This window comes from Globicephala melas, chromosome 1, assembly GCF_963455315.2.
Source record: "Globicephala melas chromosome 1, mGloMel1.2, whole genome shotgun sequence".
NCBI lineage: Eukaryota > Metazoa > Chordata > Mammalia > Artiodactyla > Delphinidae > Globicephala > Globicephala melas.
The window spans coordinates 145,996,912-146,015,941 of NC_083314.1; the positions used below are offsets into that span (position 1 = coordinate 145,996,912).

Genomic DNA, 19,030 nt, shown 5'->3' on the forward strand with positions numbered 1-19,030 from the left:
CTGTAGTTTTATAATCTACCAGTTTGCCATTTCCCTTCCCCCAAAAGGTCTGAAGCCCACCATGAGTGTCATGGTTTTCTGCTTCTGTTAAGGCTGAAGATAAGAATATTTCTTACAGCCACCTCTGACCTTGACTTCCACTATACTTTAAACATACCTCACATGTCTTCCAGTGGACTCTGAGAAATGACGATTCAGAGGGTGTTGTCAAGTTTTGCTAAAGAGAACTTAGAGGCTGGGATTCTGATTGTGGTAAATTAACTGATTAAAAATGTCATGGACATAATTAGCATAAAAGCAATAATAGTTATACCAAAATGGATTTTCATACTACCATAAACTAGGTCAAGGCAAGATACTGTTTTTTAAATATGTTGCAGTCTGCTGAAGATCCACAGTAGTGTGTTTGAGTCGGTCCCAGAAATAGAAATATTGTGTTTATTCTCTGGTTCTTTGGCCAGATATTTAATCATTCCCTATTATTATATTTCTGTTTATAGGATGAGAGATATAATATCTTCCTAGCCAAAAAAGAAAAACAAGAAAACAAAAACAAATTAGCAATGGGATTATTTACATTTAGCAAATGATATGTGGTTCTTATGTGATCAGTATCATTTCTAGTCTATAATCTAGGTTTTTCTAAATCTAATCTCTTTTCTAAAGGTATCCCCTCTATCTGTGCTCTCCTGAGCCCTAGATCAGGTACCAGGCATACCCAAAGTCTAGCATGGTGCCTGGCAATGAATAGGCCTTTGGTAAGTGTGTTGAACCAAACTTTTAATTTTACCCTTTATTTCTTGAGTCTTTATTGTTTCCCTTTCCATGAATTCTCTTTGAACTCAAGCAATCACTATTCTTTAAAAAAAAGGCAAACAAAAACTTATCGTAGCCATTCTTCTTGCAGGTCCTATCTTTATACTTTTCATATTGTTTCAAGAATCAGTTTTACTTACTTTCTTATTTCCCTTGTATTTCTTAGCCTTTTGTGATATAGTTTTTGCTAAAACCGTTTTCAAATATGTCTAACAGTCTCTTCTTAGGCCTCATTATATTAGACTATTTTCACATTTTTTATTTTGTCTAATCCCTCCTTATAGTACTTTCACTGCCTCTCTGTGACATATTCCTGATCCTTCCCCTCCTATCTAACCCTTCCATTTTTGTTGTTTTGTTTTGTTTTGTTTTTAGCTTTCTCTTCTCTTTTTTTACATATATGAATTCCCCAAGATTCTTTGTCTCACTTTTCTTCACCAGAGAGTAAAGGAGGGAGAGAATTAAAGTATTCCTAGGGCTTCAAATAAGCAGGTGTTTTACTTAATCTAGCTCTGATTTTTAAAATTACTTTTTTGTCTCCTTTTGGATATTACCTGAACTTCTCATACTAAAATTAATTGTTGAATGGATTTTTTTCCGTGCTAGAAGACATGCTATGTTATGTCCATTAGTATATCTGGTACATAGTTGGCACTTACAGTCATTCCTCGGTATCCATGAGGGATCTCTTCCAGGTGTCCCTGGGGATACCAAAATCCACAGATGCTCAAGCTCAAGTCTCCGAGTGGTTCTGTATCCTCGGATTTAGCTAACTGTGGATTGTGTAGTACTGTCGAATGTATTTATTGAAAACAACAACAACAAACCGAGTATTAGTGGACCTGTGTGCGGTTCAAACCTGTGTAGTTCAAGGGTCAAAAGGGTCAACTGCAGTACATATTTGTGAAGTCAACAAATGATATCCTACTATTACCTCAAAGTTAACATTGTTCAAAGTCGAATTCATCTGAAATTTTCCTTTGCTTCTACATCTACCTATTATTCAGTGTCCATATCAAATGCTGTCCCTTTTCTGAAACTTTCCTTAATCCTCACAGTCAAAAAGCACCCTCCCTATCCTATATTTCTTTAGCAAATCATACTTTTATTGTATCTTCATTCTGAATTACATTTTACTTATTTATGTACAGAGTTTATTATGTACATAAGGTTGAGGTCAGGGATTAACATTCTATCCAAAAGCAAATACATTATTTAAAATAATATAAGATCTTAGAAGAGGAAAAGGGTTGAAAGTGAAGGCGTGGGGACTTCCCTGGTGGTCCAGTGGGTAAGACTATGTGCTCCCAATGCAGGGGGCCCGGGTTCGAGCCCTGGTCGGGGAACTAGATCCCGCATGCATGCCGCAACTAAGAGTGCACGTGCTGCAACTAAGGAGTCCACAACTAAGCGTCTGCATGCCGCAACTAAGACATGGCACAGCCAAAATAAATAAATAAATAAATATTTAAAAAAGAAAGTGGAGGTGTGTCATGGTACCTTCTGAATAGTATTGCCCCCTTCCCCATCTTGCTACTTTTCATTTACCCTTCAGTCTTAGTTGAGACATTATTTCATCCAGGAAGCTTTCTGTGAGCCTTAAGCAAGTCTTCACTGTGCTGCTTTTCTTTGTACTCCTCTAGCATCATTCATTTAGCAAATGATTATTGAGTACCTTTTATGTGCTGGCATTGTGCCAGGCAGCGGGAATTAAAGTGGTGAACAAAATTGTTATCATCTCTTCCATCATGGAGCCTACAGTCTAGTGAGAAAGACAGACATAAAACAAATAATCACCAAATAAGTAATTATCAATTGCTATGAAGAAAAAGTACAGGGTTCTTTGTGAGAGTAAACCTATTGGGGGGGGGGTGTTGATCAGAGAAGAATTTTTGGAAAAAGTATATCTAACAAAAACATCAATTATGATGATTGAGATTCAGCCAGACAAAGGATAGGGAAAAGGGCATTCCATGCAGATATAGTATCTTAAAAGGCCCTAAGAAATAAACAAAAAACTTGATGCCTTTAAGAAACAAAAAGGCAGGGCCATTTTGGCTGAAAATGTAGTATTTACTCATACAGATGAGAAAACTGAGGCTCAGGGAGGTTCAATGAGTATAGAATATATACTAAGGTCATCAAAGTAATAAATGGGAGAATCTAGATTCAAATTTTGGACTTTATAAATTCTTAGTGTTCTTTCCATTATACCTTGGCATTCCCTAGTGAAAATTTGAACAAAATCTTTCCAAACTCTGGTGTTTTGTTTCTTTTCCAACATCATAGAATATTCTCTGACCATTTTCTATTTTTTAACAAAGAAGATGTTTGTATGTGGAACCATTGCTGTCAACAGAAAAGGGATAATTGACCTGGCACCAGGCAGGGATGCTTCTATTGAATTTGTGGCTTTGAAAACTGATTTTAGCATTTCCTTGACTCTAAGGATTTATGAGCCTCCAGAGTTGTCAGGGTTCTATGGTATCCACTGTCTTTAATAATCTGTGGATTTCTTTGATTTTTGCCAGTGGAGCGTTAAAACTTTCAAAATTCATAGCAAGTGTCTTACACTCTACGTTGTTTCCATTCAACAGTATAACTTTGTAAACTTGACCTACCTCTGGCATATATTTAAGCTAATGTTTCACAAAATACACAAACTCCTTTTTGCAGTTGATCTCCACGCAGCTGATAAAACATCCAAGTGTTAGCTTCCCCCCTCCTCCCATTTTGATGTGGATGTGGATGGGAAGGGGGAGGGAAGAAGTTGTTATGATGCAAAGGCAAAGTTGGAAGAGTCATTTTTTTCCTCCAGAGAATCTTCTCTATTACCCTGTAATGACGTACCCACAATCCAGGATGTAACAGCCTGTTTGCTTAGTAGCCTTCAAAAATGTCCAAATCATGGCAAATGTGTTTACCTATGTTCTAGGTAATTGGTGACTTGTTAGCTTAGAGACCAATTTCAGGAATGTTTTATGTAAGGAGACTCCCCCAGGGATGCTCCTGCTCCTTTTGTAACCTGATGTAATTGTCCTGTGTTTATCAAAGACCTTTTGATACATTTTTTCCTTCTAAGTATTCTTTTCTTTAAGAATAATGATTTTAACACAACACAATGAATTTAATTCCTGAGCTAATTTAAAAATTCTTATTGGCATTTTTCATTTGTGATTTTATATCTTGCTCCTCTCAATCTGAGGAAGGAAATAATGTTAAAAGATTAAGGTACTGATTTTACTTGTTTTAACACCCTTAAACATTGGTTTTGTGGGTGTTTTGCTTGAATGAGGACTGTGGAATTAAGCTTTTTATGACTCAAGGTTTGGGGATATTAGATGCCAAATGTATATTTTTTAAATTATCTAAAACACAGTTTTATTATAGAGAGGGAGAAAAACATTTAATGGAGAATATTTTTTATCACTAAGGAGACACTTATTATTTTGTTTAAATTTTCAGAGTATACTTATTTTCCTTTACAGTGTTTTCCACCCCACTCCACTCCACCCCTGAGCATTTTTCTGTTTCTTTAAATGTCTTCTCTGTTTTTTGTTTGCAGGCAGCTATCAATGGTGTAATACCCCAGGAAAATGGCATTCTGAGAAGGTATGTTGTAAGGTACTTAGTAGTAAAATGAGAATTAGCAAAGCAAAAAAGACAGTTGTTAATTTTTTTGGTTTCACTTTTTGATAGAGCACTTTGTGGTGATATTTGATATATAAGTTCATTAATACAGTTATTCTTCTTTCAGACATTTTTATTACTCATATTAATTTCCTAAAGTCTCCAGTGTCTAACTGTATAATGTTATTTCAGATTGGGTGATACCACTTTTAAATGTGATTTTATTTTATTTTTAAGGAAACTTTTCAAGGTCATCTTCTAATCCATAAGATGGAAGGAACTGAATCCTTTAAACTGTTAGTAGTGAGAAAATGAGACATGCCTCAGTAACTCCAGAGCATGGTTATCATCTAACTATACAGGCTTTATCTCCAACCTTACTAAAAAATTCTTTTTTTTCTCCCTTTTGTTTCTAAATTAAATTTATGTTAATTTGCAACAATTTGAGTAAGTCCTTAATAATGAAACTTCCCAGAGCACTGAGCTGTTTTACCTGAAGTATACAGTGTTAACATGTGGAATAGTCTTCCTGGTTTTGTGTCATTGCCAGAAGGTAAAATTGGAAGATGATGCCAAGAGAACTATAGTAGTTACAAAATAATTCCTTAAATTAAAAATAAATTCATAACTTTTCTTAAAATTGGAGACTGGTTCTGGATTAAAAGAGCACATTATAAAGTCATAGGAGGTAAAAACCATTCTCCCTTACAAGTGTGGTTTAATTACTTGATATGCGCCCCCCTGCCGTCCCCCCCTCCCCCCCCCCCCCCCCGCAGTTCAAACTTTGGCTTGAATTTTGGTGGCTGGGATTTCTAAGTCACTGAAGCATGATCTGCTAAGTGCAGATGAGGCAAACAGAAACAGCAGACTACGAATGAGGTTGTTTTGGAAAGGACGAAAAGTGCTGTTGCAAAAACATCAAAAAATTTACCATGAACTGCAAAATGTGCTGTACTGTGTAGGAAACTGTGTATATTTAGAAAGGAAGAAAAATTCTGTTTGGTACCTATACCACCCTTAGTGATTAATGGTTTTTAGGTGAAAGCAATGATAAACAGGCCTATTCTCCACTTTTTCTTTTTTGAAAACTGCCAGAATTTCATCCAGAATAAATGTGGCTGATTTCCAGAGTCTGTACCAAATAATTTTTCTGCGTTGGTTTGTTCGGGTTTCTTTTTTTTTTTTTTTGGTTCAGAAGCATTCAATTCTATTGAAGCCCTTGTCTAGAAAGCAAACCAGATGATTACAGAAACTTCCTTCAAGATTATTTTTTTCCTTGGTTAAGAAGGTTTTAGACTGCTAAATATGGCTCCAGTTTTATTCTTGAGTAAATGTTATTCCACTTTTTGTGCCAAAATTTTTGCTTGCTAAACCCTTGTGGATTCAGCTGCTAGGTTCTGAGTACATAATTGGATATATCTTACAATTAATAGTATTTGCTATGGGTGAACTGTAGAAATTCCCTCATCCCTGGAAACATCCCATCTCTCCTGTCACAGAAGATAACTTTCTGGTTAATATATTTTATAGCTAGAGATTCAGTACGGAATTGATTTCTAATAAGGTTACTATGATATTTGGGGTTTAACTTTCATCAGAGTGGGTTTTTGTTTGTTTTGTTTGCTTGTTAAAGGAATGAACCATATGTCCACAAAAGAAAGTAATAGTTTTCAACTATTTCCTTACTAACTTTGTTCTTTAGTTTTGAAATCACTGTGGATTTGACAGAACTGAAAATTACTCTTGTATGTCTCCTGACCAGAGGAAAGGAAAGAGGGCTCTTTGTACTTTCTCATAGATTTAACACTGAAAGTGGAAGACACAATGCTAGGAATGGTATATGTAGGCAGTTTAAAAGGATCTTTGTTTTGTGTGTTTGATATTTGTAGTAAGTTGATTATAGTATGTGAAAACAACTAACTCTTAATTTGTCAGTTTATACCTTAGCAGAGAAAAGAGCTACCAAAAAGAGTTGTTTTTTTTTAATATGAATTATTTTTGGAGGGAGAAGAACCTAATCTCTGCACTTTATAGCTTTTCTTGAAATCAGATGTTTATGTGAATTCAAAAGTGGGAATTTGTTTTTTTAACATGCCCATAAGTTCAAGGCAAAGAAACTAACTTTTTTAAATACTTAAGGCACTGTGCTAGGTATTTGATATAGTTTTCTTTATTAATGCCCATTAAAACCCTTAAGAAATAAATGCTCATATTTCATAGGTGAGGAAATTCAAGATTAGAGAATTTATAGATTCACTGAGGGCCACAAATATAGTAGTTGGTGAAGTCTGGATTTTCTCATTTTAAAAGCCATGCTCTTTCTTTTATGTCACTCTGTCCTCTTAAAGGTCAGTAACCCAGGCATGTCACAACTTTTAAGATTTTTTCCTTTGGGTAAAGAAGTTGAAATTTAATACACGTATATAACATCTTTCTTCCACAGCTTTGTTTTAACAGTTATTATTTGTAATAAGCAAGTAAAGGCATTTTACAGGTAGAGAGAACAAGGCATGAAGTGACTTGGCTCAGATGATACAGCATGATGTTGATGAGTCAGTAAGCCAGTCTTCTGTCTCATCTTCCAAGGCTTATTTCACTAGACAATACATTGCTAATATAGCATATTTATAAAGTGTAAAAATATGCAGTCATAATCTAAACCATTCATTTAGTCATAAACAAACATCAAGTGTGTACATGTATATTTACTACATCTTGTTGTAATATTTTATTTATTCAGGATATTGTCCAGAGCCTTTTAAAAAATTATTTTTGGAGAAAGCTGTTGTTAGAAAGGAGCACTAATGAATTACTTGTATTAGTAGAGAGTAGATGCTATGTTTTATAAAAATTTTATGAATTAATAGTGTAATTTTACTCATTGACTAAGTGGGTGGTATTTGTCAACTCATTTATTTTGTGATCCAGACAGATATACTGTATATTTGTCTATTGTTTAATTCATTGAGGAAACCTAGCGAAGACAGGTTTGTTTTCAAATCTTGAGCATTATTATAATAGCTTTCAGAATATATAAGTGCTGAGGTTTTCTGATTTAGAAAATGTCCATTTTGGCCAGTTAGTCTTTATTTATTGTCTTTTCAGATACCCGTTTTAAAAATCTGATCTTTTTCTAGAGACAAATTTATCTTTAAGACACATGTTTTTTGCACCTAGAGGTTTTACCATGGGATGGACTTTTAAAAATTGAAATAAACAAGTGCAGGGTTTCTGTTTACTTTGCTTTTGTTCACTGTCTTCCAAGGATCTGTGTGGTTTGTAGAGGAAAGTTGAGCAAGAATAAAAACACTCCTTTAATTGAAGTTTAGATCTAAAATAGATTTCTCCATAGAGTTTGCCTTACCACCCAGTGTCTTTTTTTTCTTTCTTTTAAATTATTAACTTAAAAAGAATAGTGAGAAGGTCAAATTATAGGATGGTAGTCTTCATAGATGAAAAATCTTAAAAAGTTTTTTTTGAGTTAACAGTTTTGGATGCCTTTGCACTCTTTGGATATCACTGAACATTAGTCACAACTGACAAGATCATTCATTAACTGGTAATCTCTTTTCTCTCTCTCTCTCTTTTTTTTTGATTGCTAGTAAAAAAAACTAATGTAAATTCATTATTTTTGTTGATCTCGAAATAGAGTAATTATAGCTAATAAGAAAAATTTCAAGAGATAGCTTTAAAAAAATCCTCTTTCTGGCTGAGAAACATACCAAAGAGTGTGCTCTGATTAGAAATATTAAACTATCTTCTAGAGTTAGGGTTTGGTAAAGGGAAAAAAAGCACCACACTGGCACCTCTTTCACAAAAGAGGGGATTTCATATAGGGAATGAGTTACACAGATATATAGTAGGTTGAAAGAGCAATAATGACTGCAGGAAACAACTGGACCATCAGGCCCACATGGGGGTGGGTTCTGCTGGTCGATGAGGAAGGGAGCCTAGGGCAGGAGGAGACTTAAAGCTGAGAAGGGTGGGCAGAGCTGGGACTGTATGGGGCAGATCCATGGTACCCACTCCAGGAAGCCTGCTCTAGGGCAGACCTGCCCAGAAGAGGCCTCTATTGACCATCAAAGGGCACAAGGTTACTCCTGGTACTGGAGGAAAAAAGGAAAGAGCTTGGGAGAGGTTGAAGTTAGCAGAACTTTGGAGCTCAGAGGAAGGGCCTTAGGAACTTGGCCCCAGACACATGAGAAAGAAGTCCTGCTCAGCTGATACTGGTATTTCTGACAGGATGCAGAGGCTTGTTTCGAAGTATTGAAAGAAAATAGAAGCTAACTTCAGTGGTTGATGCTGAAACAAAGTGGGTGTCATTGTTACGGTGTTGTTACTGCTAGGGTAACGTTGATAGGATCAGTGTGTAAACTGTAAGAATAGAATTTTGTCTGTGTCTGTGTGCGCACACGTGTGCTGTTACTGTCCTTGTTACTGATCATAAAGCCATGGTTGATATTTACCAGTTTCTTCCACTATTTATTCTATATTCCCTCTGCCAGTGCCTCAGATAGTCAAGGTTCTCTACTTCGTGGGACATCTCAAACATTCATTCTTGAAGAGTTAGAATCCTCAGTGGACTTATCCTTTTTAAAAAATTGGTTGTAGTTTCCCATTAACTCTTTTTTTTTTTTTTTTTTTTTTTTTTTTGGCGGTACGCGGGCCTCTCACCGCTGTGGCCTCTCCCGTTGCGGAGCACGGGCTCCGGACGCTCAGGCTCAGCGACCATGGTTCACGGGCCCAGCCGCTCCGCGGCATGTGGGATCTTCCCGGACCGGGGCACGAACCCGTGTCCCCTGCATCGGCAGGCGGATTCTCAACCACTGCGCCACCAGGGAAGCCCCCCATTAACTCTTAATTTTGGACATACCCTAGAAAATAGTCCATTGCATAGCAACAACCTGGTTTTTTTTCCTTGGTAATCAAGACCAGCTAGTACCTCCTCCTTTGCTAGTTGATTCAGTAGCATGAGGAGTATAAAATGGCCAAGTGGCATTCTCAAATTCTAATACAGTGGAAGTACTGTGGAAACATTACATCCTGTGATTTCTGAACCATCAGAGCCCAAAGTTGCAGGAAGCAAAAAGTTGGTAAGTTATTAGGCATAATAAGGGGAACCCTTACCACGACTTAATTCCCATACTCATTTTTTTTCCTGGCAATATGAGATATATCACTGTGTTTTGGTCATTGATGTAAAGAATATACCACATCCTTTAAGGTGGAGTCCCAAGCTTTGAGGATATTCTCTCCCAACCTGTGGCATAACTATCTTCACCATTACACTATTCAGTCAAGCTAGCTGCTTCTGGGTAATGGTATACACCAGTGATACCAGTGCTGCACTTCTCTTACTGTGAAATGAGTTCCTTGGTTAGAACCAGTGTTGTGTGGGAAGCCATAGACCAATAAGGCATTCCCTAAATACATGAATGGTGGTGCTGGCAGAAGCATTGCTGTCAGGTGAGTCAATTTCATATTCAGAAAATTGTCTTTTTAGGTAAGAACAGATCACTGCCCCCTCCATTATAGAAATGATCCATTACCAGACCCCTGAGGAATGGGACCGTATTGAGGGCTCCATATTGGTCTCTGTTGTTTGCAGTTTAGGCACTCAGTAGTTTCCTTAGCCAGATTCAGACTTGGTGAGGGTAAGTTGATGCTGTTGTGCCTATGCCTAACCTCTATCCCTATTGACATGGCCACATTGTACATTAATGCATTGAGTAGTCCTGGGGTAGTAAGGGAATAAGCTAACTGACATCAACAGAACAATGTCATCTTATCCATATTGAGAGCCTTTTTTTTTTTAAGTGGATAGCTTGTAGATAGCAGTTACCCCATGACATATATTCACATTTTGTGTTCATTCTAAACGATCCATTTCCAGTCCTCTTCCCCAGACTTCTGTGTCAGCCAGTTTTCTTTTTATTCTTTCCAAGTTCTGATCAGCTGGGCAACCCATTAACTATTGCCCGTGATTCAGTGTAGATTTGTATCTCAGGTTATTTCTCCTTCTAAATGAAGTGGTCACCCTGTGGTACAACCTTAAGTTCTCCCCACTGGGAGGCTTTTCTTCCACTACTGTCTTTCAGGGATATCTTTGATTGGGATTGTAATGTTTCAGCAGTCTGTTTTTGGTTGGTACCAGCATATTATACATAACCATTTTTTCCTTTCCCAGTCCAAATTTTTTTCTTTCTCAGTTAGCTTAGATATCTCTTATGCACTGATGAAAAGTACAAGGTGCAGCAGCCAGCCATGTACCATAATATGCTTCTGACCCCTGGACCCCAAAACTTCACCAAGGTGAAGGCCTCTGCATTTTCGTGGTGTGTATCTCCTAATCTCTAGCATGCATGTATCTTAGCAAAGCATCCAAGTACTTGCTGCTTTTGCTCTTCAGGACCAATCTACATTGTCATCACTATAGTGTTTTGTGGAATACCTGGGTTATCAAGATCTATCCAGGCTAGATTATTATGCCAAAGAGCAAGAGAGTTGTTATAATCTTCAGGAAAATATAGTGAAGGTATGTTGTTTACCCTGCTGAGAGGAAGCAAAACGCTTGTCATGGTGCTTGCAAATTAAAATAGAGGGAAAAAAAAGTCTGTGCAAGTTTAGTTGCTTCCTGTTCTCTCCTCCTACATAATAACCCTAATTCCATGAATTAGGAAGTCAATATGAGCTATCTGTCGGGATCTGGGAAAAAACTACAGAGTAGGTTGAATAGATTGAATGAACACTGTATGATTGGATTTAGGCCAAAACCTCATTTACCACCATAACTTCCATTTTTGTATCCCCAGGAATTAGTATTAGAGTTAGCATCTAGTAATCCTCTAAAGATCTAGATATTTTCCTTTTTTCAGTACACAAACCCCTAGTAAATGGCTACAGGTCTCTTAGGGGAATTCTTAGAGGAAAATTTACAATACACATGTGGCTCTGTTGCATTGTCTTTGGGGGACCAAGGACTTTGTGTTTGGCAACTGGGAGTGACTGTGACCCTCCATTATAGTTATGGAAGTTAGGATCTAGGCTGCCAGATCTAGGTTTCTGTTGTTTATAGATCAAGTAATATTTTAGTCAACTGACTTTTCATTTTGTTTCTTAGAAGTACCATTTTCAATAAAGCACTACTAAAGGTCTCTGCAGGTTGAAATCTTCTGATTGCCACATTTTGTCCATGCTGTCCGTAACATCATTGCTCCCTCCTTTTTCTTGTTAAACTCTGCCATTTGACCTATGCACTCTGGGATCTCATCATGCCTATTAGGGAGTCCTTTTCAGTGATGTCATCTCCTCATGTTATTCCCAACCCACAGAAGACAGCCACTACAGAGTTTTTCGAGGATGTAGATTCCCTCACTAATGTATTTTTCAGTGCTTTAGTGCAGTGTTCTCTGGGACCTCATGGATTATGTAGTAGGAGGATGTGTATAATATATTCAGGTTGTACATGGTTAATCCACTTTAGCATTCATATTTTTCTAAGCATCTGGATTTCTTCTACATTTTGCCAGGAAAGTTTGGGCATTTCCTCCTCATTAAATGTAGACTCCTTTGGGATTCAAGTTTCATTCAGTTGACAAGGAAACTATTAGAAGTACTTACAACTGCTTAAGCAAATATATTATATTTGGCCCTATTCAAACTCTTTTGGTCAAACTCACTTAAAATTCATTTCTACAACTGTTCCCTAGGTTTTTGCTGATATAATTTATCAAAATATTATAATTACTTTTGGATATAAGCTGTCTTTTCTCAGTTAAGACATTGTACTTATTTTCTTGGAACATGCCTACATCTGATTTTATAGGTAATAAGGAATGGTGGAGGTAGCTTTTGAGAATAGACATCCCCCTTCAAGGCAACTGTCTCAGGTAAGAGTATTCATAGTTTTTAAGCAAGAAGCTAATCTCGGTCATGGGAGGAGGAGCTGTTTCTGCTTACAGAAGAGGCTCAGAGACACTCCAGGGGTTCAGGATTCCGACATTCACCTGAATCTGCTCAGGTATCCCCATTTCACATCTTAGGTTCTCACTCCTTCCACAACAGTGCCTTAACTTTCACAAAAGTGACTTAGTATGTATGTTCAACTTTCACTGTAAATATGCAAGCTGCAAAATTAAATTTTGAGTCCAATTCTTAGGAAGATCATACCTGTGGTTATAAGAAATAAGAAGCTCTTTTTAAAGTGCCACTTCAGAAACTCTGTAACTTTCTTATCATGAATTGAACTGAAATTTAAAAACCCCAAGTGTGTCATTTTATTCTGTAAGCTCTCCTTTAGAGTCAGAAGCAGCCTGCTCATAGTCCTTGTCATTATTACCACCATAATGGTCAGGTTAGATAGTCATTTGGTTCCCTTTGGCACTTGTTTCAATAATGATAATTAATCATTATGCCAGTGCATGGCTTGGATCACTAGCATCCCATTTTCCATTGGCAAGGAGTTCAGCAGTGCATTGAAGGTCAAGGCCATAATCAAGCCAGTTCCTGAATCCTTTGTTTCCTGGGGCACCTCCATTATCAAGAAAATGAAACCACACTAGGGTATTTTTAACAGAGGGAATTTAATGTAGGATTGGTTACACAGGTGTGGAAGACTAAAAGAGCAAAAAAGTAAAACTGAAGTAACCTAGATACAATAACTGCTTCAGGAAGTTACTGCTTGAAGGTCTAGGGAACAAAGGGATTAACAGAACTTTGAAACTCAGAGGAGCTCTTTGAAGCTGAAGATCAGACCTCTGTGGAATGTATACTGTCCAGCCATTAGTGATATCTCAGAGGGAATGACAAGAAGCTGGTTATAAGAGTGCTGAAAAAAGCAGGAGACTGAAAGCTGTAGGGTGATGCTGATTGAAATGCATGCAAACAGGAAGAAGGAAGTCTTTCCTCCCCTCCTCCTAACTACTAATCTCTACCTAGTATCCTCTATTTGACAAAGGTCTATCAGGAAACCATATGCCAAAGGAAAAATATAATTTTGCAGAATCCTAGCCCCTGCATTACAGAATAGACTATAGAAGGATGAATTTGGAGTTAAGAAAACAATGTCAGTGACCAAACTGCTAATTAGCTGTTTTTCTTAGGTTCTGAGAAGTTGTGACAACATTTAGATATGTGAAGTATTATTGCACACATTCTGTTCATAGATGCCTAGAAGCTCACTTTGGCTTCCAAACAGTGACATTCTTCCTGCTTTGGACATTTTCTCTGTTCTCATGTTTTCCTTCCCACATTACTTTCCTTGACTCTGACAACTGGGAGAATGGATAGGTTTTTGTCTTTGGATCAGTGATTAGAGTGTCTGAACTCTGGTGAGATCTAAGCTAGTCACTTTCAAACTTTTTTGACAAGACCTACAATGAGAAATATTTGCATTCCAAAATACACATATTACAAATATGTCCCAGAATCAAAAGTTTTATGAAATAATACTTGGTCCTAACTATTTAGTGAAATATACTGATAATTTCTATCCTATTCTATCCTATCCTATTCTTTTCTATTCTTAGTCTTATTCTGATTGTGTTCTTTAAAAGACTTACCACAACTCAATCAATTATGTAATCTATAATTTGATAAACACTGATCAAAGCAACAGTGTGAAGTAAATGTAAATATTCTCTCCTTCTTAATTGTATAAGCAATGCTTAACTTGGCAAGTGTTTGGTCATTTTTGTTGTTGTTCCTATTCGGGCCCCCAACACATTATTTTTCTTTAAATTCAGGGTGAGAAGAAAGATATTTTAGAACTGAGCTTGTAGTTCTGGTGGTGGAGAAAAATTATACAATAATGATATTTAATAGGAGCATTTCTTATGTTTCCTCCCTCCCTACTTTTCCTACTGAGGGGGGAAAAACAGTGACAATATATATATGATAACTTAAATCAAAGAAAAAAAAATCCAAATTCTTCATAATTATTTCTCTACTCATTAGTTTGTCAAATATTTGTATATCTTCTATGTATAAAATCTTGAACTCAGCAGATGATACAGCCATTAAAAACACAAATGTGAGCTTCATAATTATTGATAGTAGTGAGATGTTATAACTAGTCTGAGGTAGTAAAACATGCTCTGAGTTGAAAAATAATCTGAGATATGAAAGATAAATATAATTAGCTAGAAGAAAGATGGAATTTGGGGATGGGATGGGAAGGAAAGAATATTCTTAGAAGGAATAATTTTTATGTTACCTCATGAACTAGGAAGGATCAAGGTAAGACAAAAAACAAAAAGCTGTTCTGGCTATTAGCATAGAGAGATGGAGATAGCATAGCACAAGATGAAGATGGGAAGGTAGACAGGATTCAGATCATATAGGGCCTTGTACGCCACTTTGACCATTTATATGAAGAGCAAAGGGGAGTATAGAAGAAAATGATATGAAGACATTTGTCTTTAATTTCACTCTAGCGGTGGTATGGGATGAAATGCAGGGGGGTAAGGGTATGTATGGGGTTAGGCTATTGCATTAATCTGTGTAAGAGGTGACTGTGGCTTGGACTAGGGTGGCAGCTCCGGATGGGAAAGGTAGATGACTTATCTAAAAGATATTTAGGAGGTAAAACTGAAAGGACTAGTTAGATGTGGGAGTTGAGAGAGAAAAAGAGGGCAAGGGTAATGCCAGAGGTTTCTAGCTTGGGTAGCTAATATGTGGAATAAATGGGAAAATCAGGCTTGGGGAAACATTAATTGTTTAAACTTTGGCTGTACTGGGTTTGAGGTTTGGGATCTTACTAAGTACTAGGCATTGTGCTAAGCTTTTCATACACATTATTTGATCTAATCCTTACAAATATAATTAATTTTCCTATTTTACAAATGAGACAGCTATTAAGTGGACAGAGCCACAATTTCATTTTTATTCTTTAAGAAGGGAGAGATTCAACCATGTTTAAATGTTTCTGAGAAGAATCCAGAAGAGAAGGAGATGTTGAAGATAATGGAAGGGAAAGGGATAATCCATAATGTAAGGCTAATGAGTAGATGTGTAGATAGAACGATGTCTTCTCTATTTAGAGAAAGAGAGTGCATATGCAGGTTAGTTTGTGGATTTGATGTTAGAAGGGTAAGGGAATTTCTTCTTGATGGCATCTGTTTTCTCTGCAAAGGTAGGAAAAATATATTTTAAGACTGAGGAGTGAGAGGGAGAATGGAGGTTTAGGGATGGTTAAGTTTCAGAATAGTTTTTGTGGAAAGTAGAGTTAATGAATCAATTAATGATTCGGTAAGTAAATGCGAGTGGGTTAAGAAGATACTGTTAGTAATTCACAGAGTTTAAAATGATGTTTTATCAGCATCATAACAGCATAAGGCAAAAGTCTAATTAAATGGGATATGTGTGATACTGCTAACAGACATAGAAAGGCAAGGATGGGAGGGAGAGTAATGTGGCTTTCAGTCATTGGGAGAGATTTTATGGAAGAATTAGAATTTACTTAGTCCATGATGCACAGGTAAATTTGATATAAAGAACAATTAGAATTTACTTAGTCCATGATGCACAGGTAAATTTGATATAAAGAACAACACAAGCCAAGTACAGTTAAGTCCCCTCTATACAAATGAGTTCTGTTTCGAGAGTGCTTTCGTAAGTCCAGTTTGTTCGTAAGTTCAACAAAGTTAGCCTAGGTACCCAGCTAACACAATCAGCCATATAGTATTGTGCTGTAATAGGTTTATAATACTTTCGCATCTTTGAAAGTTCGCAACTTGAAGGTTTGTATGTATGGGACTTACAGTATGGAGTGGGTCCTTAGTGGTAATCTGTAGTTATTTGGTTGATGATAATTCTTCTTTTATGTCAATATTTCAGTGACTATGGGGGTGAGCCTATATCAGGACCTGCATTTGATCCAGCAAGTCACCCAGCTCCAGCTTCTGCTCCTGCTCCCTCTTCTTCTTCAGCATTTCGACCTGTAATGCCATCTAGGCAAATTGTAGAAAGGCAACCTCGGATGCTGGACTTCAGGGTTGAGTACAGAGACAGAAATGTTGATGTGGTACTTGAAGACAGCTGTACCGTTGGTAAGGTTTTTCCTACCATATAGCCTCCACAAATAATTCATTAGGTAAACATTCAGTTTATATTCTTTTGTTTTGAGTTGACTGCTGACAAGAAGGAAATAAAACAAATTGATATTGTTTCATACAGATTATTGTGTTCTAATTTTAAATACTGTCTTCAGATTGAGGTAAGTTTGAGAGTAATTTTTTTTTTGTTCCACATATGCAGAATGATATATGAAGCTGTTTTAGGGCAGATACAAATCAAACATCTCAGAGCTTAAAAAAAATACCAGAATTATTAAGTATATTGATATCAGACTTTATAGCTGAAGCTCCTTCATTTTTAATACTATGATTAATGAGAAATCAGAAATAAGACATTTCCATCACTTCTTCTCCCTGCCAGCTAAATAAATGGTGTAGTACTGTTCTCTCAAAGGAGACTCATAGTGTATGCCTGCCATTTTCAGACAAACTTTACCAAAATTCTGTAGAGAAACTGTTGAATTCATGTTTGATTCAGATTATTTGATCCATGTTTGTTGCAGAACTAGAAATTGTATTAATTTCTATTTTAATACGGTTTTGCCTTATATTTAAATTTTAGATGTTTCTGAAATTTTGCCTTTGTTCCTTTTTGGGGAGATCCTTTCCTAATTTTATTTAATTTTATTAATTGAGGTACCAGTCTGTGGCCTGTTAGGAACTGAGATGCACAGCAGGAGGTGAGCGGCGGGCAAGCGAGCAAAGCTTCATCTGTATTTATAGCCACTCCCCATCGCTTGCATTACCTCCTGAGCTCCACCTCCTGTGAGATCACCAGTGGCATTAGATTCTCATAGGAGCACAGACCATACTGTGAACGGCGCATGCGAGGGATCTAGGTTGCGCACTCCTTATGAGAATCTAATGCCTGATGATCTGAGGTGGAGCTGAGGCAGTGATGCTAGCACTGGGGAGCAGCTGCAAATACAGATTGTCATTAGAAGAGAGGTTTGACTGCCCAGAGACCGTAATAAATCAGTTGCTTGCAGACTCATATCAAAACCCTGTCAGTGAGTGGCAAGTGACAATTAAGCAAGGCTTTATAGTGGCAAGTGAGTTGATGTACTTCAGTTGTTAGCTGCATCCGGTGGCAGGCTTTAAGTCAGAATCCGGCACTTATTTTAGTCCATGAGTGGCCTGCCCATTATTTTATTTACCACTTCTATCCGCGCCTCTTTCCCACTCTGCGCACTTGTCTCAAAGTTTTGGTAAGCCCACAAGCTAACCCTAGCCAAAATGAGTAAAAAACAAACGTCGCTGGAGAGCTTCTTTGAAAAGGGGGAAAGACCCAATGATGAGACAGCAGAAGAGTCTAAGGCTGCCAACAAAAAGAAAGCTGCATTTAAAAGAAAATACCAAGAGTCCTACTTCAATTACAGGTTCATTGCAACAGGTGATTGACATTCTCCAACCCTGCTTTGTATAATATGTGGCAACCGGTTATCCAGTGCAGCTGTGAAGCCTTCAAAACTGCTTTGCCACATGGAGACCAAGCACCCTACATGAAAGACAAGCCTTTGGAGTTTTTCAAAAGAAAAAAATGTGAACACAAGAATAGAAATAATTATTGAAGGCCACCACTTCATCGAATGTGTCTGCACTGAGAGCATCATTCTTAGTGGCTAACCGCATTGCTAAAGCTAAGAAGCCTTTTACTATTGGTGAAGAGTAGATCCTGCCTGCTGCTAAGGACATTTGGTGTGAACTTTTAAGAGAGGCTGCAGTTCAGAAGGTGGCACGTGTTCCTCTTTCAGCTAGCACCATAACTAGATGAATTGATGAAATAGCAGAGGATATTGAGGCATAATTGTTAGAGGATTAATGAGTCACCGTGGTACGCAACCCTGGTTGACGAATCTACCGATGTTGACAACAAGGCAACAGTGCTTGTTTTTGTGCGATATATTTTTCAGGAGGATGTGCATGAGGGTATGTTATGTGCACTTTTGTTGCCAGCCAACACTACAGCGGCAGAACTATTCAAGTCTTTGAATTATTACATATCAAGAAAACTGAATGGGTCATTTTGTGTTGGTATATGCATGGACGGAGCAGCTGCCATGACTGGACGGCTTTCTGGTTTCTCAACTCGAGTCAAAGAGGTCGTTTCTCAAATGTAAGTCTACGCACTGTATCATCCGTAGAGAAATGCAGGCTAGCTGAAAAATGTCACCTGAACTTAAGAGCGTTTTGCAGGATGTGATTAAAATTATCAGTCATATTTAAAGTGCATGCCCTTAACTCACATCTGTTCACGCAGCTCTGTGAGGAGGAGGATGCAGAGCACACACGTCTTCTCTTATACACAGAAGTGAGATGGCTTTCTAAAGGTAGATCACTGGCCAGAGTTTTTGAGTTATGAGAACCACTCCAGAGATTTCTTTTAGAAAAATGGTCACCACTGGCAGCACATTTCAGTGTCACAGAATGGGTCGCAAAACTTGCTTACTTGTGTGACATATTCAACCTGCTCAACGAACTCAATCTGTCACTTCAGGGAAGAACGACAA

At 37.3% G+C, this 19,030-nt stretch overlaps 1 protein-coding gene across 4 annotated transcripts in view; it reads left to right on the forward strand.

Moving 5' to 3' along the window:
• The window catches only part of FAF1 (Fas associated factor 1), a 499,298-nt gene that overhangs the window by 176,126 nt on the left and 304,142 nt on the right, over positions 1–19,030 (forward strand). For all 4 annotated transcript variants that reach the window (XM_060305721.2, XM_060305705.2, XM_060305724.2 and 1 more), the window contains 2 exons: positions 4,382–4,428; positions 16,282–16,493. In XM_060305721.2, coding sequence (XP_060161704.1) covers positions 16,388–16,493 — 106 coding nt within the window. In that variant the 5' untranslated portion in view covers positions 4,382–4,428; positions 16,282–16,387. The remainder of the gene's footprint in view (positions 1–4,381; positions 4,429–16,281; positions 16,494–19,030) is intronic.